Source organism: Xyrauchen texanus, chromosome 22 (genome assembly GCF_025860055.1).
Source record: "Xyrauchen texanus isolate HMW12.3.18 chromosome 22, RBS_HiC_50CHRs, whole genome shotgun sequence".
Classification (NCBI taxonomy): domain Eukaryota; kingdom Metazoa; phylum Chordata; class Actinopteri; order Cypriniformes; family Catostomidae; genus Xyrauchen; species Xyrauchen texanus.
In genome coordinates, this window is record NC_068297.1 from 43,214,605 (window position 1) to 43,237,853 (window position 23,249).

At 45.9% G+C, this 23,249-nt stretch overlaps 1 protein-coding gene across 1 annotated transcript in view; it reads right to left on the reverse strand.

Moving 5' to 3' along the window:
• Positions 1 to 23,249, reverse strand: part of LOC127662092 (protein unc-79 homolog) — a 119,689-nt gene that overhangs the window by 41,203 nt on the left and 55,237 nt on the right. The window contains exons 23-26 of the mRNA XM_052153064.1: positions 21,983 to 22,140; positions 19,869 to 20,050; positions 19,579 to 19,780; positions 64 to 243 (exon numbers count right to left, since the gene is read on the reverse strand). Coding sequence (XP_052009024.1) covers positions 64 to 243; positions 19,579 to 19,780; positions 19,869 to 20,050; positions 21,983 to 22,140 — 722 coding nt within the window. The remainder of the gene's footprint in view (positions 1 to 63; positions 244 to 19,578; positions 19,781 to 19,868; positions 20,051 to 21,982; positions 22,141 to 23,249) is intronic.

Here is a 23,249-nt window from a genome sequence, read left to right on the forward strand (position 1 = left end):
AACAGGAAAAGACAACAGTTACAGGAAATTGACACAGAATTAACAAGAATTGTGATGACTCACAGAGTTTGTTGCAGAGGGTCTCAGGGAGGGAGAATGCACGTTTGGACTCTGATGGTCCCCTCACACTGTCTCGTAATGAACGGACACTCTTCTGACGATTGCGAGCAAACCGAGCTCGTCTGATCTTCCACATGGCAGCGTCACTCAGGTTGGCCACATTTGTCCTCACTGCAGTAATAGCTAATAGAATACATCATCAAATTGTACATTTATACTGTATATATTTTGTATAAATGGTGAAGCGTGTAATTTCTGCAAATCAAGAAACAGGTAGTTGACAATTTTACATTTCTGAAAGAAAACCTGCTAATATTTTTTTACTTATTTTTTTTATCATTTAGCTGCACAGCAAAGAACACTGATTTTGTAAAAAAATTATATATGGCATTAACTAACTGGGGTCTGTTTTAGTAGCTGTTGCTTGCTTGCTGTGTTTTCAGTTGTACTGGAATAGTAGCTGTTGTTAGCCAGGAGATTATATTGCACTTCACTGACTGTTTCAGCAGTTCGTATGTTAATGTAATCTTATAGAAGAGGTTAACGTCTTTGGCTTGCTGTCCATATACTGGAGTGCTCGGAGCTCGAGACTTGACTAGAGTCCTGATTACCCCCCAAAAAAGACATTAAAGATCAGTACCATGACAATGGCATGAAATATTCAGGACAACGAGCAGGCAACGATTCTACATGGGGGATTGGCTTAGCAGATACTTCTGAAAATGTGTTACACCCCCCCCCCCCCCACCCCCCACCCCCAAGGTGCGTTCTTGTACGATGGCTGGTCAAGAGGGGCTACACTGCAATTAGAATGGGAGAACACCACTCATCATGAAAGTGGATGGGCTCACTCCATTCAAATGGTGAAGGTGAGAATGAGAGTTGGCTCATGTTGCGTTCGAAAGGAAGGGCTCATGCTGAGATTTGAATGGGAGACTGCTCTAATGAGAGGCTGGTTTAGCTCATGTCATTCAAATGGGTAAGCCCAGCATGCATTCAGCACGGCTCTACTCTGCATTCCAAATGGAAAGGCCCATCCATCGACTTGAAAGGGGGAGCCCGACATACGTGGACGTGGATGAGCTCGCGCATCCTACATTTGAACGAAACGGGGCTACAGGCATATGCAAAAGTTTAGGCACCCCTGACAATTTCCATGATTTTCATTTATAAATAATTGGGTGTTTGGATCAGCAATTTCATTTTGATCTATCAAATAACTGTATTTGATAGTAATATTTCAGTAGTGAAATGAGGTTTATTGGATGAACAGAAAATGTGCAATATGCATCAAAACAAAATTAGACAGGTGCATAAATTTTGGCACCCTTGTCATTTTGTTGATTTGAATACCTGTAACTACCTAGCACTGATTAATTGGAACACACAATTGGTTTGGTGAGCTCATTAAGCCTTGAACTTCATAGACAGGTGCATCCAATCATGAGAAAAGGTACTTAAGGTGGCCAATTGCAAGTTGTTGTTCTCTTTCATTCTCCTCTGAAGAGTGGCAACATGGGGGCCTCAAAACAACTCTCAAATGACCTGAAAACAAAGATTGTTCAACATTATGGTTTAGGGGAAGGCTACAAAAAGCTATCGCAGAGATTTAAGCCGTCAGTGTCCACTGTGAGGAACATAGTGAGGAAATGGAAGACCACAGGCACAGTTCTTGTTAAGGCCAGAAGTTGCTGGTCAAGTAAAATATCGGAGAGGCAAAGGCGAAGGATGGTGAGAACGGTCAAAAACTGCCCACAGACCACCTCCAAAGACCTACAACATCATCTTGCTGCAGATGGTGTCTGACTGTGCATCGTTCAACAATTCAGCGCACTTTGCACAAGGAGAAGCTGTATGGGAGAGCAATGCGGAAGAAGACTTTTCTGCACACACGCCACAAACAGAGTCACTTGATGTATGCAAACGCACATTTGGACAAGCCAGCTTCATTTTGGAAGAAGGTGCTGTGGACTGATGAAATTTGGAGTTATTTGGTCATAACAAGGGGCGTTATGCATGGCGGCAAAAGAACACAGCATTCCAAGACAAACACTTGCTACCCACAGTAAAATTTGGTGGAGGTTTCATCATCCTGTGGGGCTGTGTAGCCAGTGCTGGTACTGGGAATCTTGTTAAAGTTGAGCGTCGCATGGATTCCACTCAATATCAGCAGATTCTTGAGAATAATGTAGAGGAATCAGTCACAAAGTTGAAGTTACACCGGGGCTGGATATTTCAACAAGACAACGACCCAAAACACTGCTCAAAATCTACTCTGGCATTTATGCAGGGGAACAAGTACAATGTTCTGGAATGACCATCCCATTCCACATACCTGAATATCATAAAAAAATCTGTGGGGTGATTTGAAGCTGGCTGTCCATGCTCGGCAACCATCAAACCTAACTGGAGATGTTTTGCAAGGAGGAATGGTCCAAAATACCTTCATCCAGAATCCAGACACTCATTACAGGCTATAGGAAGCGTCTAGAGGCTGTAAAGGAAGCTCAACTAAATATTGATGTGATATTTCTTTTGGGGTGCCCAAATTTATGCACCCGTCTAATTTCATTTTGATGCATACTACACATTTTCTGTTCATCCAATAAACCTAATTTCACTACTGAAATATTACTGTGTCCTTCAGTTATTTGAGAGATCAAAATGAAATTGCTGATCCAAACACCCAATTATTTATAAATGAAAATCATGGAAATTGTCAGGGGTGCCTAAACATTTGCATACGCCTGTATACTGCAATCGAATGGGGGACCTCCACTAAGCACAGAAGTGGATGGGCTCACAGCATTCGAATGGGAAAAATGAGAACGGAGATTGGCTCGTGCTGCGTTTGAAAGGGAGGGCTCACAATGCATTAGAATGGGAGACTGCTCTAAAGAGATCATTGGGTTGTAAGGTTGAGAGCAAGGTTGACTACAACCAGAATAATATCAGTAACACTACAGATTTCTGCAAACTATTTTTTACTTTCTCTTAATAACTTTATCCTCCAACACTGCCACTTTTTTCACTGACAAAGTGGCAAGCATCAGCAGCTAATTATCTACACCACACACCCACAATTTCTACATCCCATCCTCTATTTTCCTCTTTCTCTAAAACTGAGGTCTCCAAAGTTCTCCTTTATAACCATCCTACCACCTGTTCCCTTGATCCTATGCCCTACAATCTTCTGCAAGCTGTCTCTCCATATTTCCCACACTCACACTTCATCAAAAATCTCTTACAACTGGAAACTTTTCAAAACACATTTAAGCAGGCTCAACCCCACAGCTAAAAATACAACACATCCCCACAGTAGTCAACTGCAGACCCATCTCTCTCTCTACATTTCCAAGCTAAAACTCTTGAGAGGGTTGTATAAAACCACATATCGGCTTTTTCACAGAACAACCTACTAGAAAGAAATCAGTCTGGCTTTAACTCCAAATAATCTGTCCTCATCCTCCTTGACCTTTATGCTGCTTTTGATACAGTAGCTACTAGATCCTTGTATCCACCCACTCCGACCTGGGTATCACAGGAACTGCACTTAGATGGTTTGAGTAATACCACACAAGCAGACCCTTCAAGGTCTCCTGGGGAAGAGGTGTCTTCAGGGATCAGTTCTTGGACCCCTCTTTTTCTCAATCTGCACATCACTCGGACCAATCATTAAGGCACATGGCCTGTCCTACCACAGCTAAGCAGATGGTATGTAGCTATACCTGTCATTCCAGCCGGAAAACCCCACCATCTCAGCTTGTATCTCTGCCTGCCATTCGGAGACAAGCCTGGAACAGCCTGGAATCTGGGAGTGGTTGCTGATGACCCGCATCGACCACATCTCATCAACTGCCTAGTCTTGCAGCTTTTCAGCAACAGGAAAATCAGACCTTTCCTGTCTGAATGTGCTGCACATTTCCTAGTCAAAGTTCTGGTCATTTCAAGACTGGACTACTGTAATGCCCTCTTGGTTGGCCTCCCTGCTAGCATTTATTATCCTCCTGAGACCCCCACAACACTGCTGTGTGCATTTTACAGTTCCTTTTTTTTATTTGTAACTAGTAGCAATCCAAAAAATTATAATTTCAAGAGCAAAACAAATTGATGTCCACATACTGTATGCGGGACTTATTTGTGAAGTTTTAAGTAATACCAAGCTATAGAAAGTCTGATTTTTTTTCATCAAATAGTTTATTATGTGTCCAGGAGTTTTAATTATTCCTATTAAGTTTGAGACTTTATAGGCATTACAGCTAATTTTCTATAAAGCTGAATAAATAATTAATATTAAAAGTAATGGCCAGAATCATCAAATCACTGCCAACTATGTTAAAATAAAATTAAACATTATAGAATTCTGAATCTATGTACTGATTTTCATTTTCCCTTGTCTGCCAAGCAAGTTGAGTGATCCAAACATCATCTGCAGCCTGAAACTGAACTTTTGGACAGATTTTAGGAGTGAATGCACTTAACTGCTGTGGCAGATCTCACTGCCTTCCCTATCAAGGAGGAAGCGGGAGCCGGCTGGACAGATCACGTAGGCTTTATTTACATACAGTTCACGTAGACACAACATATACAGTGCGCTCTGGAACACATGCCGGCAGACACGTACACAACTCCGTGAGACGCTCACTCTGTTGACTTTTCAGACCAATGCAGATTGCACACGATAAGTGAGCTGTGTGCAACTCTCTCTCTCTCTCTCTCCTCGCAGTGGCATCCCCAGCTCCACTTTATCTCTCTCCCGCTGATTGGGTAACTAAGAGCCAGGTGTATACCCTGATGGCCGGGCCATTCTCTCATCTTCACAGCTGCATATAAAGCTATATGTTGAACCCTTGTTCCCTATTTAGTGAATGACTTAACCTCCAGTGTGCTGTCTTTCTGCACTGGTCTCAGAACAGTTAGAAATGCATCTTATTTTCATCCTAACTTCATATAAAACTTCTGAAAGCAAAATTTTTCAGCTTTTGCATGAAGATCTTTATTCTCAATGTGAAAATACTTAGTAAATACTGTACATAGGAATGTATTTACTAATGTTAATGAATATAAACCTATTGTACTGTTATAACAAAATAAAAGTTTATTAAAATTAAGAGAATTGTCCCACAGATGAGTGAATGTTACAAAATATTTTTAATTGTTGACATGTGGGCATATTAAAAGGTACTTATGTTAATTTCCTTTCCACCCTGATTACAAGAATAGACTATGCTGAAAGCGTGTCGAGTCTCGAGGCAGCCGAGAAAGACTTGCAGGCTAACCCACTGTTACGAATGGAGACAGCGAAGCAGACGAGGAGATGCGGATCCAATCGCAGTTCAACTTTATTAAGTAAACAAACAGGCAAAACACAAAACACGGGAACAAAGGAAAAACACTCAATGGGGAAATAAAACATAAAACTAGAAAACACGGGCAGGGAACACATACCAGGCTAACAACAACATTCAACGAACGACAAGGAGTGAACAAAAAGCAGGGCTTAAATACACAGTGAGTGATGACAGAATGAGACACAGGTGAAAACAATGAACAAAATGGCAGTGATGATGGCAGGTGGATTCTGGGAAGTGTAGTTCTAAACAATGACAAGTGAGACAGTGGAGCTAAACAAGGGACAAAAGTGAAAACTATGGAATGCAAAGGTGACAAAGATGGCAGACAGAGGGCAACAGTGAAACAAGACAAGGAATTCCTAACATAGCCCCCCCTCAAGGATCGGATTCCAGACGATCAACATAAAACAAAAAATGTCCATTGACTGGGGGGGAGCTTGTGGTGAGCAGACAGACCAAGGGGGGCAACGACGGGCAGACAGGAAGTCCAAGGGGGCACAAAGGGCAGGCAGGAAGTCCAAGGGGGCACAAAGGGCAGGCAGGAAGTCCAAGGGGGCACAGATGGCAGGCAGGAAGTCCAAGGGGGCACAGATGGCAGGCAGGAAGTCCAAGGGGGCACAAAGGGCAGGTAGGAAGTCCAAGGGGGCACAGATGGCAGGCAGGAAGTCCAAGGGGGCACAGATGGCAGGCAGGAAGTTCAAGTGGGCACAAAGGGCAAGGACAGGTTCAGGTGGTCTGGGAGCTGGCCACCGGGCAAGGACAGGTTTGGGGAACCTGGGAGGAGGCCACTGGACAGGGACTGGGTCAGGAGGCCTGGGAGGAGGCCACAGGACAGGGACTGGGTCTGGGGGCCTGGGAGGAGGCCACAGGACGGGAACAGGATCAGGAGGCCTGGGAGGAGGCCACAGGACAGGGACTGGGTCAGGGGACCTGGGAAGAGGCCACAGGACGGGAACAGGGTCAGGAGGCCTGGGAGGAGGCCACAGGACAGGGACTGGGTCAGGAGGCCTGGGAGGAGGCCACAGGACAGGGACTGGGTCAGGAGGCCTGGGAGGAGGCCACAGGACGGGAACAGGGTCAGGAGGCCTGGGAGGAGGCCACAGCACAGGGACTGGGTCAGGAGGCCTGGGGGAAGGCCACAGGACGGGAACAGGGTCAGGAGGCCTGGGAGGAGGCCACAAAGGCGGTGACCTGGAAGGCTCTGGCGGTGAAGCCGTAGGAGGCTCGGGAGGCGGAGCCGCAGGAGGCTCGGGAGGCGGAGCCGAGGGAGGCTCAGCTGAGGGAGGCTCGGGAGGCGGAGCTGAGGGAGGCTCTGGAGGCTCAGAGGCCTCAGGGGGCGGAGCCGTGGGAGGCTCAGGAGGCAGAGCCGAGGGAGGAGGAACCATGGAAAGCTCGGGAGGCTCAGGGGGCAGAGCCGTGGGAGGCTCAGGAGGCAGAGCAGAGGGAGGCTCGAGAGGCGGAGCCCTGGGAATCTCGGGAGGAGGAGCCCTGGCAGACTTGAGAGATGGAGCCCTGGGAGGCGGAGCCCTAGGAGGCTTGGGAGGAGGAGCCCTGGGTGGCTCGGGAGACTTGAGAGGCAGAGCCCTGGAAGGCTCAAGAGGCTTGAGAGGCAGAGCCCTGGGAGGCTCAAGAGACTTGAGGGGTGGAGCCCTGGGAGGCTCAAGAGACTTGAGGGGTGGAGCCCTGGGAGGCTCAAGAGACTTGAGGGGTGGAGCCCTGGGAGGCTCAAGAGACTTGAGGGGTGGAGCCCTGGGAGGCTCGAGAGGCTTGAGAGGCGGAGCACTGGGAGGTTCGAGAGGAGCCCTGGGAGGCTCGGGAGACTTAAGAGGCAGAGCCCTGGGAGGCTCGGGAGACTTGAGAGGCGGAGCCCTGGAAGACTCGAGAGGCGGAGCCCTGGGAGGCTCGAGAGGCTTGAGAGGCGGAGCCCTGGGAGGCTCGAGAGGCGGAGCTCTAGGAAGCTCGAGAGGTGGAGCTCTGGAAAGCTCGGGAGGCGGAGCTCTGGAAAGCTCGGGAGGCTCGGAAGGCGGAGCTCTGGGAAGCTCGGGAGGCGGAGCTCTGGAAAGCTCGGGAGGCGGAGCTCTGGAAAGCTCGGGAGGCTCGGAAGGCGGAGCTCTGGAAAGCTCGGGAGGCGGAGCTCTGGAAAGCTCAGAGGGCGGAGCTCTGGGAAGCTCAGAGGGCGGAGCTCTGGGAAGCTCGGGAGGCTCGAGGGGCGCAGGCTCTAGGGATGGGCATGACCATTGGCGCTGGCTTTTGGTCAGTCCAGGCTATTGGCATTAGCCCGGGAACGGTCAAGGCTACAGGCGCTGGCTCAGGGACGGTCGAGGCTACAGGCGCTGGCTCAGGGACGGTCGAGGCTACAGGCGCTGGCTCAGGGACGGTCGAGGCTACAGGCGCTGGCTCAAGGACGACCAAGGCGACAGGTACTGGCTCACTGACCTCTGAGGCGACAGGCTCTGGCTGGGTGACTGTGGTATGTGCTGGCTTGGGTTCGCTGTCCGTGGCTGACGAGGGCTCTGGCTCGCAGACCGGGGCAGGCGAGGGTTCTGGCTCGCTGACCGTAGCTGACGAGGGCTCTGGCTCGCAGACCGGGGCAGGCGAGGGCTCTGGCTCGCTGACCGTAGCTGACGAGGGCTCTGGCTCGCAGACCGGGGCAGGCGAGGGCTCTGGCTCACTGACCGTAGCTGACGAGGGCTCTGGCTCGCAGACCGGGGCAGGCGTGGGCTCTGGCTCGCTGACCGTGGCAGGCGGAGACTGGGGAGCAGAAGCCTTTCCTCTACAGGTTCAGGTGGTCTGGGAGCTGGCCACCGGGCAAGGACAGGTTTGGGGAACCTGGGAGGAGGCCACTGGACAGGGACTGGGTCAGGAGGCCTGGGAGGAGGCCACAGGACAGGGACTGGGTCTGGGGGACTGGGAGGAGGCCACAGGACAGGAACAGGGTCAGGAGGCCTGGGAGGAGGCCACAGGACAGGGACTGGGTCAGGGGGCCTGGGAAGAGGCCACAGGACGGGAACAGGGTCAGGAGGCCTGGGAGGAGGCCACAGGACAGGGACTGGGTCAGGAGGCCTGGGAGGAGGCCACAGGACAGGGACTGGGTCAGGAGGCCTGGGGGAAGGCCACAGGACGGGAACAGGGTCAGGAGGCCTGGGAGGAGGCCACAAAGGCGGTGACCTGGAAGGCTCTGGCGGTGAAGCCGTAGGAGGCTCGGGAGGTGGAGCCGCAGGAGGCTCGGGAGGCGGAGCCGAGAGAGGCTCAGCTGAGGGAGGCTCTGGAGGCTCAGAGGCCTCAGGGGGCGGAGCCGTGGGAGGCTCAGGAGGCAGAGCCGAGGGAGGAGGAACCATGGAAAGCTCGGGAGGCTCAGGGGGCAGAGCCGTGGGAGGCTCAGGAGGCAGAGCAGAGGGAGGCTCGAGAGGCAGAGCCCTGGGAATCTCGGGAGGAGGAGCCCTGGCAGACTTGAGAGATGGAGCCCTGGGAGGCGGAGCCCTAGGAGGCTTGGGAGGAGGAGCCCTGGGTGGCTCGGGAGACTTGAGAGGCGGAGCCCTGGAAGGCTCAAGAGGCTTGAGAGGCGGAGCCCTGGGTGGCTCAAGAGACTTGAGGGGTGGAGCCCTGGGAGGCTCAAGAGACTTGAGGGGTGGAGCCCTGGGAGGCTCAAGAGACTTGAGGGGTGGAGCCCTGGGAGGCTCAAGAGACTTGAGGGGTGGAGCCCTGGGAGGCTCGAGAGGCTTGAGAGGCGGAGCACTGGGAGGTTCGAGAGGAGCCCCGGGAGGCTCGAGGGGCGCAGGCTCTAGGACGGGCATGACCATTGGCGCTGGCTTTTGGTCAGTCCAGGCTATTGGCATTAGCCCGGGAACGGTCGAGGCTACAGGCACTGGCTCAGGGACGGTCGAGGCTACAGGCGCTGGCTCAGGGACGGTCGAGGCTACAGGCGCTGGCTCAGGGACGGTCGAGGCTACAGGCGCTGGCTCAGGGACGGTCGAGGCTACAGGCGCTGGCTCAGGGACGGTCGAGGCTACAGGCGCTGGCTCAGGGACGGTCGAGGCTACAGGCGCTGGCTCAGGGACGGTCGAGGCTACAGGCGCTGGCTCAGGGACGGTCGAGGCTACAGGCTGGCTCAGGGACGGTCGAGGCTACAGGCTGGCTCAGGGACGGTCGAGGCTACAGGCACTGGCTCACTGACCTCTGAGGTGACAGGCACTGGCTCACTGACTGTGGTATGCGCTGGCTCACTGACTTCTGAGGCTGACAGGTACTGGCTCACCGACCTCTGAGGCTGACAGGTACTGGCTCACTGACCTCTGAGGCTGACAGGTACTGGCTCACTGACCTCTGAGGCTGACAGGTACTGGCTCACTGACCTCTGAGGCGACAGGCTCTGGCTGGGTGACTGTGGTATGCGCTGGCTTGGGTTCGCTGACCGTGGCTGACGAGGGCTCTGGCTCGCAGACCGGGGCAGGCGAGGGTTCTGGCTCGCTGACCGTAGCTGACGAGGGCTCTGGCTCGCAGATCGGGGCAGGCGAGGGCTCTGGCTCGCTGACCGTAGCTGACGAGGGCTCTGGCTCGCAGACCGGGGCAGGCGAGGGCTCTGGCTCGCTGACCGTAGCTGACGAGGGCTCTGGCTCACAGACCAGGGCAGGCGTGGGCTCAGGCTCGCTGACCGTGGCAGGCGGAGACTGGGGAGCAGAAGCCTTTCCTCTTCTCCTCCTCCGCCGGGCGGACGAAGCTGGCAATGCTGGCTCGTTGGCCGTGGAAGGCGTGAAGGGACGAACCACGGGCGAAGGGAGAGTTACCACTGTGGGAGGAGTGGCAGGGTTCTCCTCGATGACGCCCACAGTAAACGGTGAACCGCAGGCCAGCAGAGTCTCCTCCACGAATGCGTGGAGCGTCCAGCCGCGCGTTGCCTGTGGCAACCGCTCCTTGAGCGCACTGTTCAGGCTCGCCCGGAAAAACCCCACCAGGTCGGAGTCAGGGAATTCGGTGGCACTCGCAATCGCGAGGAAATCGCGGATGTGGTCCTCCACCGGACGATTTCCCTGACTAAGGCTGAGCAGCTGACAGCTCGCTTTTCGAACCGCTGGATCCATGTTTGGTCGTTCGTTCTTTTATGAGTGGAGACAGCGAAGCAGACGAGGAGATGCGGATCCAATCGCAGTTCAACTTTATTAAGTAAACAAACAGGCAAAACACAAAACACGGGAACAAAGGAAAAACCCTCAATGGGGAAATAAAACATAAAACTAGAAAACACGGGCAGGGAACACATACCAGGCTAACAACAACATTCAACGAACGACAAGGAGTGAACAAAAAGCAGGGCTTAAATACACAGTGAGTGATGACAGAATGAGACACAGGTGAAAACAATGAACAAATTGGCAGTGATGATGGCAGGTGGATTCTGGGAAGTGTAGTTCTAAACAATGACAAGTGAGACAGTGGAGCTAAACAAGGGACAAAAGTGAAAACTATGGAATGCAAAGGTGACAAAGATGGCAGACAGAGGGCAACAGTGAAACAAGACAAGGAATTCCTAACACCCACCTGCCACCAAAGCTAAAATGGACCAGTGTGGGAAAAAATAGAGAATATGGAAAATCTGAGCAGACACAATAATGTTGTTACATTGGAATCCCCAATTTAATGAATACATTTAGGTACAATTTAATTGCATGGTTTATGTTTTAAAAAAAACACCTTGGGCATTTTGGTAGTGCCCAAGGCACCAATTGCCTTTTGGTAGCCAATAGTGTTGAGGAAAAAAAATGATTAGGTCATCTGTGCACTTATGTAACAGCCGGCCCACTGAACATTCATTTGACTGCCCGAGGAAACTGAAGTTTTTTCTTTTTCTTTTGTGTTAGTGTGTGTTTTGGTTCCGTTAGAGGTTGGAGCTTGTTTTGGGGAGGAACACACCTTTGGGAGAGTATGTGGATGAATCTACATGTTTGTTGTGTTTATTATGCGTATTGGCTTGAGTTTGTATTATAGATCTTCATCTTTTATGTAATTCTGTCTCACAAAATCTGTATAGATTCACAAAACCTGAGCAATCCGATTGCAAAGTTGTTGCTGGGGCTCTCATTGGCGTACATGGACTGTTTGAGTTTAGAGGGAAGGACGCCGGTTTATCTATTTTTTCTAATATGTCAAAATGTCAAATGTTAGTATGAGTGGATTGTCTCTCTCCACATGGAATTTGAATGGGTTGGGGCCATAAAAAGAAGGAAGGTTATTTCTTTTCTTAAATGTAAGAAATACAATATAGTGTTTCTTCAAGAAACACATCTTTCCCTGCAGCAAGCTGAAAAATCTGGGAAGATATGGGGTGGACATGTTTTCTTTAGTGCTGACTCAAGTAAGAGCAGGGGAGTCATTACATTGATAAGTAAACATCAACAATTCAAATATCTCAAACAGACTAACACTAGAAGCACCGAGCCACTGTAAACTATGAATAGCGCGAATTCAGAGGTCAGATGACCGGCTAGTCTTCAGACAGGGACACTGCTACTGACACATAATGAGCGCTAGATGGCGCCTCTTGCATGTAGCCAATGGATTGGTCTTAAAAATGTCACTGCGATTTAGGCAGCAGTTGGCCTATATATGTTTATAGACTGAATTTATCTACATTCTGTCTATGGTTGATCCAGATCCATTTGTCCAGGCAACATTGTCTTACAATTATTTTAGGATATGCTCCTATATTTTGTTTGTACAATTTCGTCCTCGTTTGGCATAAATTACGTCATGATTGAAGGCTTGTAACTGGAGGAGCGTAAGTTTATATTTATATTCATATTTAGCAAAGGCGTGCTTTGTCTTGCAATAAAAATTATGATAATATAATCGATAATAATTGTAGTGTATATTGTATAAATAATAATAAAAAATTGTAGTGCTGTTATTTGTAATTAAATCCTTGAATTCTCGACATCTTAACATGTATTTACATGGAAATAAGCTGAAATAAAAGCTTTCTTTTCCATGCATGTGTTTACACGTGCTATTGAATAGGTAATTTGAACTGTGAATGTTGAGATGTTTGTAACATATACGTTTCCAACATCCCAACCCCCTCTCCGACACACATACAATGGAATGCTAATTTGGGCGTCATTTTCCAAACCGACCAACTTTGTCAACATTCCAAACACAACTTTGGTGGCTTCTTGGAGCATGTGCCACAGACAAGTTGCTTACATGCCTGGCAGATCTCAAAAGTTTTGTTCCCTGAACATCTGCCGACTTGATATTGTCTCCTTTTGGCAGGCGGGGAAGGGGTTAGTGGAAAAAGTCGCTTCTGTTCTACTACTAGATAGGGATGTGCGTTCAGCACTTATTTTGTTTCAACATCAGTGGCCACCCAGAATTTTATGCAAAATTTGTCCGGTTTATTAGCCATGTACTGTGTGTACGATAACGCGCCTTGGTAGGGAATTATGTTCTCAGTAGGCGTGTATGAAGCAATGCTGTTTTTCACAAATTTGTCAAATATCTCGGATATCATGGCAAATATATCTGTCACAAGGCGGGCAGCTCTCGCGTTCTTGTCATCAAAGCACAGATAGCGCATTTCTGTCGCGACATTGTCTCTTTGAAAAAAGTGTGTCCAAATTCATTAGATCAAATGTCACCAAATCTCATGTAACACCTCTCAAATAAACGATACCAACAAACGCTTTTAGTTCGTCATCTGTCAGTTTGAACTTTTCAGCATTATTCCGCCCAGCTTCCGCATCAGTGTACTTTTGTATGTTTTGCCACATTGTGTTGCCGCCCCAACTACACAGTGAGCTCCAGCAAATCTGTGGCTATTTATAGCTCTCCATACAATGATAATAATAGCGCCACCCATTTATCAGCTTACTTATCAATTGCCCTCAAATAATTTTCGATGCGTCATTATATATTGAATAGGTGAAATTTTCATGCATATTTATCACCTTAGCACTTTTGCAAATTGATATTTCAATTCTTGGTTCATTAGATTGAATATGGTGAGGGCGTGAAAGAAGCTATAGACGAACAGTTTTTTTCTTATAGCTAAATACAATATCAATTAAAAATATAGACAGTAGACCTTTAGTAGCCTATATGTGTTTCATACATGTCCAAGGTTTTTACAATGCATTGAAAAACATATTGGTCATATTTTTATGTTATTTTATCCTAATATTTGTTTTTATTTTACAAAGAAAATAATAGAATATAAATAATCAAATTTGTATCTGTAATAAGTTACAATAGCAGGTTCTGTGGTTGTCAATTAACTAATAAATTTTCATATTCATTACAATTTAGTTCATGTCCTGGTGTTTATTATAAATATAACAGATTCATTTATTTGTGGATTTTGATTCCAGTGGTGACTACATTAGGACTGTTTCCGATTGTGTGATCCAAACATTTCCAATAACTCCAGAGCGTTGTAAAGTCCAAAAGTCAAAATGTATTGAAAAAAGATAGATGTAATCATTTGCAAAATTCACAACATGTTTTTATCTAATGAAATATTCTGCCTCAATCCATGTTTGTTGGCGTTTAGACTTTCAAAAACAATATTTTCACTATGGTGAAAAACTTGCCAGACACAAAGCGAGGCACGCACCTTCCAGGGCAGTCTAACAGCTATTATACATATGTTTGTTTATACAAGGGTAGCAGGTAGTTTGCGATAAACTACCTCAGGGCGTGACGACCCTGCCTTACGCGAGTCCCAGGCACAGCTGGCCCGGCTGTCAGTACTTGGTAGGGGGCCCTCCCAGAGTTATGCGGCTTTCTCACTTCCTTGTGAGTGTCTCGGGAGAGTCAATGGCTAAGGGAGTAAACCACTACAGAAAATCAGGAGTGGGGCGGTTTTGTGAAGCAGAGCAACACATTCCCGGCAGCTCCTGCAGCCAAACTGGTACCAAACATTGTGCTACGCACTCCTTTGGACCCTACCAGCAAGGCCGGGGGCCCTGATGCATGGGCAACCCATGCCCTGGCTTTGCGCCAACAAGAGATGCAAAAATGGGGAGAGGACACTCTTCGGCCACCTAATCGTGGCCAAGAAACACGGATGGCAGCAGTCACGGGTTATAAGCTCATTTTGGATTGGCGTAAAAAATGGGCGCCACAGATTGCCATCGGCGGTGGGAGGGGTCATCGTACCCCAATGGATAGCTACCGTCCGCCTCAAGCTGGGCAGCCCCCTGCCAATAAGGTGCTTTCCCACCATGGCTCACCTGCTCCAATGGGTGCTTGGAGCTTATGGCTCATCTCCAGACAAGTGGGCTGAAACATCTGCACCAAAAAAAAGAAAAACAAAAGGAAAGAAGGTACCAGCCCTCCATTTTGCAAGCTGGAAGGTACGTACAATGTATTCTGGACTCTCTGAAGATCTATTGCAGATTGAGGACATCCGTAAGACTGCTCCATGTGGATATTGCAGCACTGCAGGAGACTCAGCTTGCTGGCAGTGGCTCAGCAGACCGAACCAAGGCTACACGGTGTTGGGTTTGCCGTCAAAAACACACTTCTTGACATGATAGAACCACCAACCACAGGCTCCGAGCAGATTCTGCTCATGAGATTACTAACTGCTTCTGGACATGTAAACATCCTCAGTGTCTACGCTCCAACACTTTATTCACCTCTGGTGATGACGACCAGTTCTATGAAGAGCTTCAAAATATTATTGGCAAAATCCCCAGCTCTGAGCACATGTTTCTGTTGGGAGACTTCAATGCAAGGGTTGGAGCTGACCACGACGCATGGCCCGTATGCCTTGGCTATCATGGCATCGGAAAGATGAATGACAGTGGCCAAAGTCTTCTGGAGCTCTGATCATACAACAATCTCTGTATCACAAATTAATTCTTTCTCACAAAACCTTTCCATAAAGTGTCATGGAGACATCCAAGGTCTCTTAATTGGCACCAACTCGACCTAGTCATCATGCGACAAGCCCTCCTCAACTCAGAACTCATCACACGCAGCTATCATAGTGCAGTCTGTGACACCGATCACTCACTGGTATCCAGCAAGGTCAGACTACGCCCCCAAAAAATACACCGCCTCAAACAAAAGCGCTACCTATGCATCAATTCTGCCAAGACCTCCCTCAAAGAGCTCACTCAATTATTCCAACACAGCCTTGAGCAGTCTCTACACGACACAAGCCAAACTGGTACCAAACAGATGGAAGTGTGGAGACAAAGTGGGCATACATCAGAGATGCCATCTTCAATGCAGCCATCAATAACTTCGGCATCAGACAAGGTAGAACACAGACTGGTTTGAGGAACATCTGGCTATATTGGAACCCATCCTCCAAGCAAAGTGCATGGCGCTCCTAAAGTACAAGCAAGTCCCAAGTACAGGATCATTAAGGGTTCTGAAAGCAGCCCGCAGTGCAGCTCAAATGACCGCCAGACGTTGCGCTGACAATTACTGGCTAAACCTCAGCAGTAGGATACAGCTCGCCTCTACCACTGGTAATATCCGTCCCATGTATGAAGGCATTAAGACAGCCTTTTGTCCAAACATCAGGAGGACTGCCCCCCTGAAATCCAGCACAGGGGCCATCATCACTGATAAACAAGAGCAAATGGCCAGGTGGGTAGAACACTACACAGATCTCTACTCACAAGACAACAGTGTGTCCTTTCTGCAGTAAAGCCCATGCCAATGATATACGAACTGGACAATGTTCCAACCTTGAAGGAACTTGACAATGCCATCAATTCACTAGCCAGTGGCAAGTCCCCGGGACAGGATGGCATCACACCCAAGGTACTGAAATGTGCAAAACCCGCCATACTCACAAAACTCCATGAACTTCTCTGCCAGTGCTGGGAAGAAGGAGCAGTGCCTCAGGAAATGAGAGACTCCAACAGCATCACCCTATATCAAAATAAGGGTGATCGTGGGGACTGCAATAACTACCGCAGCATCTCCCTGCTGAGCATCGTGGGGAAAACCTTTGCCCGTGTGGCCCTCACCAGGTTACAGTCACTAGCAGAGAGGATGTATCCTGAGGCTCAGTGTGGCTTCAGAGCAGGAAGGTCCACAATAGACATGCTCTTCTCCTTGCGTCAGCTACAGGAGAAATGTTGAGAACAGAGAATGCCCCTGTACTTGGCATTCATTGATCTCACAAAGGCCTTTGACCTCATCAGTAGGAGAGGCCTTTTTAAACTGCTCAAATTGATCAGCTGCCCACCGAAGCTGCTGGCAGACATCTCCTCTTTCCATGACAACACAAAAGTAACAATACAGCACAGCGGCACCACCTCAGAGGCATTTCCTATACTCAGTGGTGTAAGCAGGGGTGCGTGCTTGCCCCAACACTGTTTGGCATTTTATTCTCACTTGTGCTCACACATGCCTTTGGGACAGCAGAAGAGGGAGTCTTTCTCCATACAAGATCTGATGGCAAACTCTTCAATCTTGGCCGTCTCAGATCCAAAACCAAAGTCTGCAAAGTCCTTATCAGAGAACTTCTATTCACTGATGATGTCTCGCTGACAGCTCACACAGAACATGGCCTGCAAATATTAATCAACCACATTGCCAATGCCTGCAACAACTTCGGCCTGAAAATCAATCTGAAAAAGACAAATGTCATGGGCTAGGATGTCAGAGACACCCCTTCCATAAACATTGGCAGCTACACCCTGGAAGCCGTTAAAGACTTCACCTACTTGGGTTCCACCATCACCTGTAATTTGTCCCTTGTCACAGAGATTGATAAGTGCATTGGGAAGGCATCTACAGCTATGTTCAGGCTGACCAAAAGAGTATGGGAGAACAAATCCCTAACGCTCAACACAAAAGTTCAAGTGTACCGTGCCTGTGTCCTTAGCACCCTCCTCTATGGGTCTGAGTCTTGGGCAACATACGCCCATCAAGAACACCGTCTAAACACATTCCAACTCTGCTGTCTCAGGCGCATCCTCTGTATTAGATGGCAAGATCACATTCCCAACACCTCAGTCCTCAACATGGCCAACATTCCTAGCATGTACTCTCTACTCAGTTAAAAGCGCCTGAGATGGCTTGGACACGTGCATCGCATTCAGGATGGCAGAACACCCAAGGATGTCTTGTACGGCGAGCTGTCGTCAGGCACACGAGCCACTCGTCGCCCAGTCCTGCGCTTCAAAGATGTCTGTAAACAGGATATGAAGAGCTGGGATATCAACCCGGTTGACTGGGAGCAAATTGCCGGCGACAGACTCAGCTGGCAGCAGGCTGTGAAAATAGGTCTCAGGAGAGGTGAGGAGAAAAGACATGCCGTCTGGCAGACCAAGAGGGAGCGACGCAAAGAAAAAGAAGCGAATTCCTCTGGAGCAGTAACCGCATTCACTTGCAATTACTGTGGCAAGGATTGCCACTCAAGGTTTGGCCTACTAAGTCATTCTAGTCGCTGCAAAATTTATATATGTATATATATATATATATATATATATATATATATATATATATATATATATATATATATATATATATATATATATATATATTGTATAGCCACTATTATATATTACAAAAAGGTCAGCTATGGCCATTCTAGTAGTTATAGAATTCTGGCAGTTCTAGTGTTAAAATAACGCAGTATTTATGTTTTACCATTTATTGTTGCATCTGAAGTATGGCACAAGGAAAGTGAAAAAGTCTTACAAAGTGAAAAAATAGTAAAACATTTCTATATATATATATATATAGTAAAACATTTATGAATATATACACAATATATTCACATAGATACTTGCCTAATTTTAAATATATAGCCTATAGGCCTACTGTCTATATTTTCAATGTATATATTGTATTTTGTTATAAAACAGATATTAATAAGACCTTAAAAGATTTCTATTTAGATTTTTGTAGTTCTACGACTTTGTCGACCAGTAAGGATATAGTGACTCTCTTTGGAGGAGCTTGTTGAGGTAATTAAAGCCTTGCACCGGGGCCAGATAGTTTTGCTGCATAATTTTTTAGAGAACTGGCTTCACTTATGTTAGAAGTTCACACAGAGTCATTAAAGAAAGGTGAACTACCGACAACCATGACAAGACTTGATCAGTCTCATTCTTTAAAAGACAAAGACCCAAATGAATGTAAAAGTTATCGTCCAATTACCCTGATCCATTTAGATGTAAAAATATTGTCTATAATCCTAATTGATTAAACAGAGTAATTACATCTCTTATATACAGTATATATAGATCAAGTGGGGTTTTTTTGTGGTCATAGTTCTTCTGATAATATTAGGCTTTTTATGTGGTCAGTAGCGAATGATCAGACCACGATCGCTGACATCTCACTTGATGCCAAGAAGGCATTTTTATAGGGTGGAATGGGACTATCTTTTTACGATTTTGGATATGTGTGGGTTTGGGAACACTTTTATTGGGTGGATTAATTGGACAACCTCTAGCGGCAGTGCAAACTTAAGATTCATTTCAGAATTATTTTTCTCTTGGTAGGGGAACCCAGCAAGGCTGGCCTCTCTCCACTTTATTCTTCAGTCATTCCCTGAAAATATTAGGAGCCGCAATAAGAAAAGAGGATAATTTTCCCAGCATTGTAGCAGGAGGTGTACGCAAATTATATATTATTATTTGTCTCCGACTCTAGAAGATCTATGCCTACCCAGCAAAAAATCCTTTAATCCATTTATTCCAGGATACAGGGTGAATTGGTCTAAATCGGAAGCTCTTGCATATCATATTAACAGCATATTGCCCTACCACAGCTGTCCAACCTGGCACATTTCTATGTTCAAGCAAAGCATTAGGTATTAAGACATTTAATTTCCAGCAAATTTGAGAGATTTAGTGAATTGACCCATTAATGAAAAGTTTCTCAAGTGATGTGGAGAAGTGGGCTTCACTACATTTGTCTATGGCTGGAACGGTCAATGTAATAAAAATATATTGTATCCCCAAATTCAATTATTTACTGCAGTTTCATTCTAAACGAATGAACTGAGAGACTACAAGGTACATAGTATTTTACTTAAAATAAGTACTTTTTTGTCACACTACAGGACCATTTAAAATTGAAAAATATGTAAAAAATAAAAAAACCTTCATGTCTGTATAACCCTAACGTTATACACACAATATACATTTATAGTTATCCTGACATGAGAAGTTCATTCGTCGCACTCACTCACTTGTAGGAAACGGAAACTCTTTATTACAGTCAAGATGCAGTTGAGCTTCAAGCGAAAGCGTCTCGAAACGGTTGACGAAGAATTCCCAGCTCAGCGCAGGAATATCCTGCTTCAGTGAATGCAGCAGCAGTAGTTTACTCAAGATAATGGGCCGATCTCTGACAACCGTGTCAAACTGGAAGTCCAGGCACAGACACAGACCCTTAAAGTAGACAAACAATCACATGTTGACCGTTTCACCTCATGACAGTATCAGGATATACCGAGGGTATGTGGCGGTGTGCGCTCACCTGCAGTGAGGGCCGTTTGATGGTGTCCAGCAGTAATCGGGCTCTAGTGGCCACTGCGGGGTTCACGTCCTCTATACTGGCCAGGAAGCAGCAGAATGCGTGAGCCAGAGAATATTTGAGCAGGTGACTCTTAGTGAGAGAACCGATGTCCAGAAAACGGCACAATACTGCCACGCGCTCCACTGCAACATACAACACATTATTCAATACTGTTCTGCCAGTAATGATATAGCAGACATGAATAAAATATGTATTAAGCATTCAAATAATTACATGACTCGTTTGCAGCAACCCCATCAGGCCCAATATTGCAGTCAATTACAGAAACTCAAGTCCAACTCGATAATGTTCATTAAAAAGAGGTTATGTTTCATTCATTTCAGCATAAGCATAAATCCTGAAAATATTTATCAAACCAAACTATGTACTGTATATATTCAGTGTTCTTCTTCTATGTCAATAATTGTTAAAATTATAAATGTCTCTCATGATAGCGTATTTTATGATTCTCTGTGTATGGATGCAATAATAAAAAATAAAAGGCATTATGACATAACAGAAGAAAGAACATTCTGAAGAAATGTTTTAATGAGTTTTTTAATGTAGGTCAATGTTGTTGTTGTTGTTGTTTTATCGTCCTACACCAGGTGGAAATGCTAAGTGTGATCTGTTAGTAAAGTAACAGCACACCTGTCCTCAACAACACGCATGATTTGAGGGATCATTCATGTCTGGAGCACAAATGCAGAACGTATAATACTTTAGGGTTAGGGGTTTGTTCAGTTTGAGCAACAGTAATAGTGATGCGTGAGTTAAAGAGCACTGAGTAAAGATTTAATGGAATGGAACATGACACTAGATGGCACTGCAAACAGTAAAGAACGTTTTTAGCAACACGTCACATTTAATGACCTCAATGAGCTCATGTTTTACATGACAGACTTCAATCCTTTAGACATATATGATGATGTTGATATATCTGTGAATATAAAAAATCCACTTCATAGAGACTCTTCAGCATGAAACCGATCTAACGGAGCAGTTTTAATGTTGCGTCGCCCGGTGTCAAGTTTCAACACATACAAAATATATAGTATAGATATTAAAAATGAATAAACAGTTACGTGAGCAAACAAGGTCTAAACATCAACCATAACAAGATAAAACTGCATGTCTAGGATGTCTGTGTATCTCAGCGAGTATTGACGCTGACTATCACACCTGGAGTCGCGAGTTTGAATCCAGGAGGTGCTGAGTGACTCCAGGCAGGTCTCCTTAGCAACCAAATTGACCCAGTGACCCAAATTGACCCAGGGAGGGTAGAGTCACATGGAGTAACCTCCTCGTGGTGGTGATTAGTGGTTCTCGCTCTCAATGGGGCGTGTGGTGAGTTGTGTGTGGATCGTGGAGAGTAGCGTGAGCCTCCACATGCTGCGAGTCTCCACGGTGTCATGCACAATGAGTCACATGATCAGATGCGCCGATTGACTTCTCAGAAGCGGAGGCAACTGAGACTTCTCCTCCGCCACCCAGATTGAGGCGAGTAACCGCGCCACCACGAGGACCTGCTAAGCAGTGGGAATTGGGCATTCCAAATAGGGAGAAAAAAAATGCATGACTTCTTAACAAATTGAAAGGCTGCTTATTGGATCAAAACAGTTAAATGTCATATTACGTGACTACACATTACTTTACGGAGAGCTTGTGAACTACAGCTAAATCTTGCCTTAAAGGGGAGGTGATGCACCAAATTAAGCACTGACTTATTTACAAACATTTACATTTATTTACATTTATGCATTTGGCAGACGCTTTTATCCAAAGCGACTTACAGAGCCCTTCTTACAGGGACAATCCCCCCGGAGCAACCTGGAGTTAAGTGTCTTCCTCAAGGACACAATGGTGGTGGCTGTGGGGGTCGAACCAGCAACCTTCTGATTACCAGATTACCAGTTATGTGGTTTAGACCACTACACCACCACCCTTACATCTCAACTTAAATGAGACCTACACAGAGATGGTACAACCCTACCCATGAGCCTGACTTGTATCCATGGCAACAGTGAGAGGCTTAAAAATTCACAGACAAGTTGTGGAGAGAGATAGAGTCAAACCTGCTTCAAAACGGTTCTTCCAGTCTTTGTGGTTGAAGCTGCTGTCCACCAGACGCCAGAAGATATCAGCAGCGTGAGAGAGAGAGAGTGCGTGCAGCAGCTGCGGAGCGGCCAGAGACGCCAACTGACAAAACTCTGATTTCAGCATCGACCACAAACTGAAGAACACACATACAGTATTCAGATTGAAGTGCCATTATGACAAACCTCTCCGGACACACTGGAGAAAGAATCACCATTGCTAGTGTAGTTGTGTTTTCACTCGTCAGACTTTTGAGGAAATATAAGGGTAATGCAACTGAGAACTAAAAAAGATATTAAGAAAACCGAGAAGGGGGCATCCTCAAATATATATAGTATTCATATATACTGTATGACTTCACACATTACTTTCATATTTTATTTTGATCATTTAATCACATTTTAGCTTTTTTTAAAAAGCACAAATTCTATCAGTTTATCAATTTATATGATTTCATAAAACTGCATTTTTAATAATGTTGTTGCATCTATTTGAAATTTCATACACATATAAAAAATGTATTCACAAGGTTGGAACCTAATAATGAACACAGAATGACATTTATAATATTATATATATTAGGGTTGCTCCGATACCAACATTTTGGCTTCGGTACGATACCAGCCCTGTTACCTCATGACTATAATCAACAAATAAATGTTTTCCATTTGAATTATTTCTGGATTCCACTTTAAATGTTTTAATAAAATGTTATGATCAAATGGTATTTAAATAAATTGATACATACAGTTTTAATCAAATAAAAATATCATATTTATTCATTTTTGTTTTTGTAACATAAAATTCTGCACAACAGAGCTTCACAGTATAAATAAAAACAAAAATCTCATTAACCGTGGCACACATAATAATAATATTATTAATAAAACAACTTTATGAGTATTATTGCTACTTTTTGAATATTTCTACAGTAGTTATATTTCACGCATCTCAGATTTGTCACATCTCATATAATTTTGCTAATGACAGCGTACTGTAATATGATACCGAAATCAGCAACAAGATAAAATTATATTTTAAGTGCTACTATATTAAAACTACTGTGTAAAAAAATAAAAAAAACTTTAAATATTTATGCATTTACGCATTCATTACACTGACTACATTTTATGACATGTTCATACAGTATTGAGTTTACTGTACATTGATATGTATAACAAGCACTAAATTGGTACTTTCTCTTTAAGAGAACTGCAGCTCCACAAGCAAATGCTTACGGTTGAA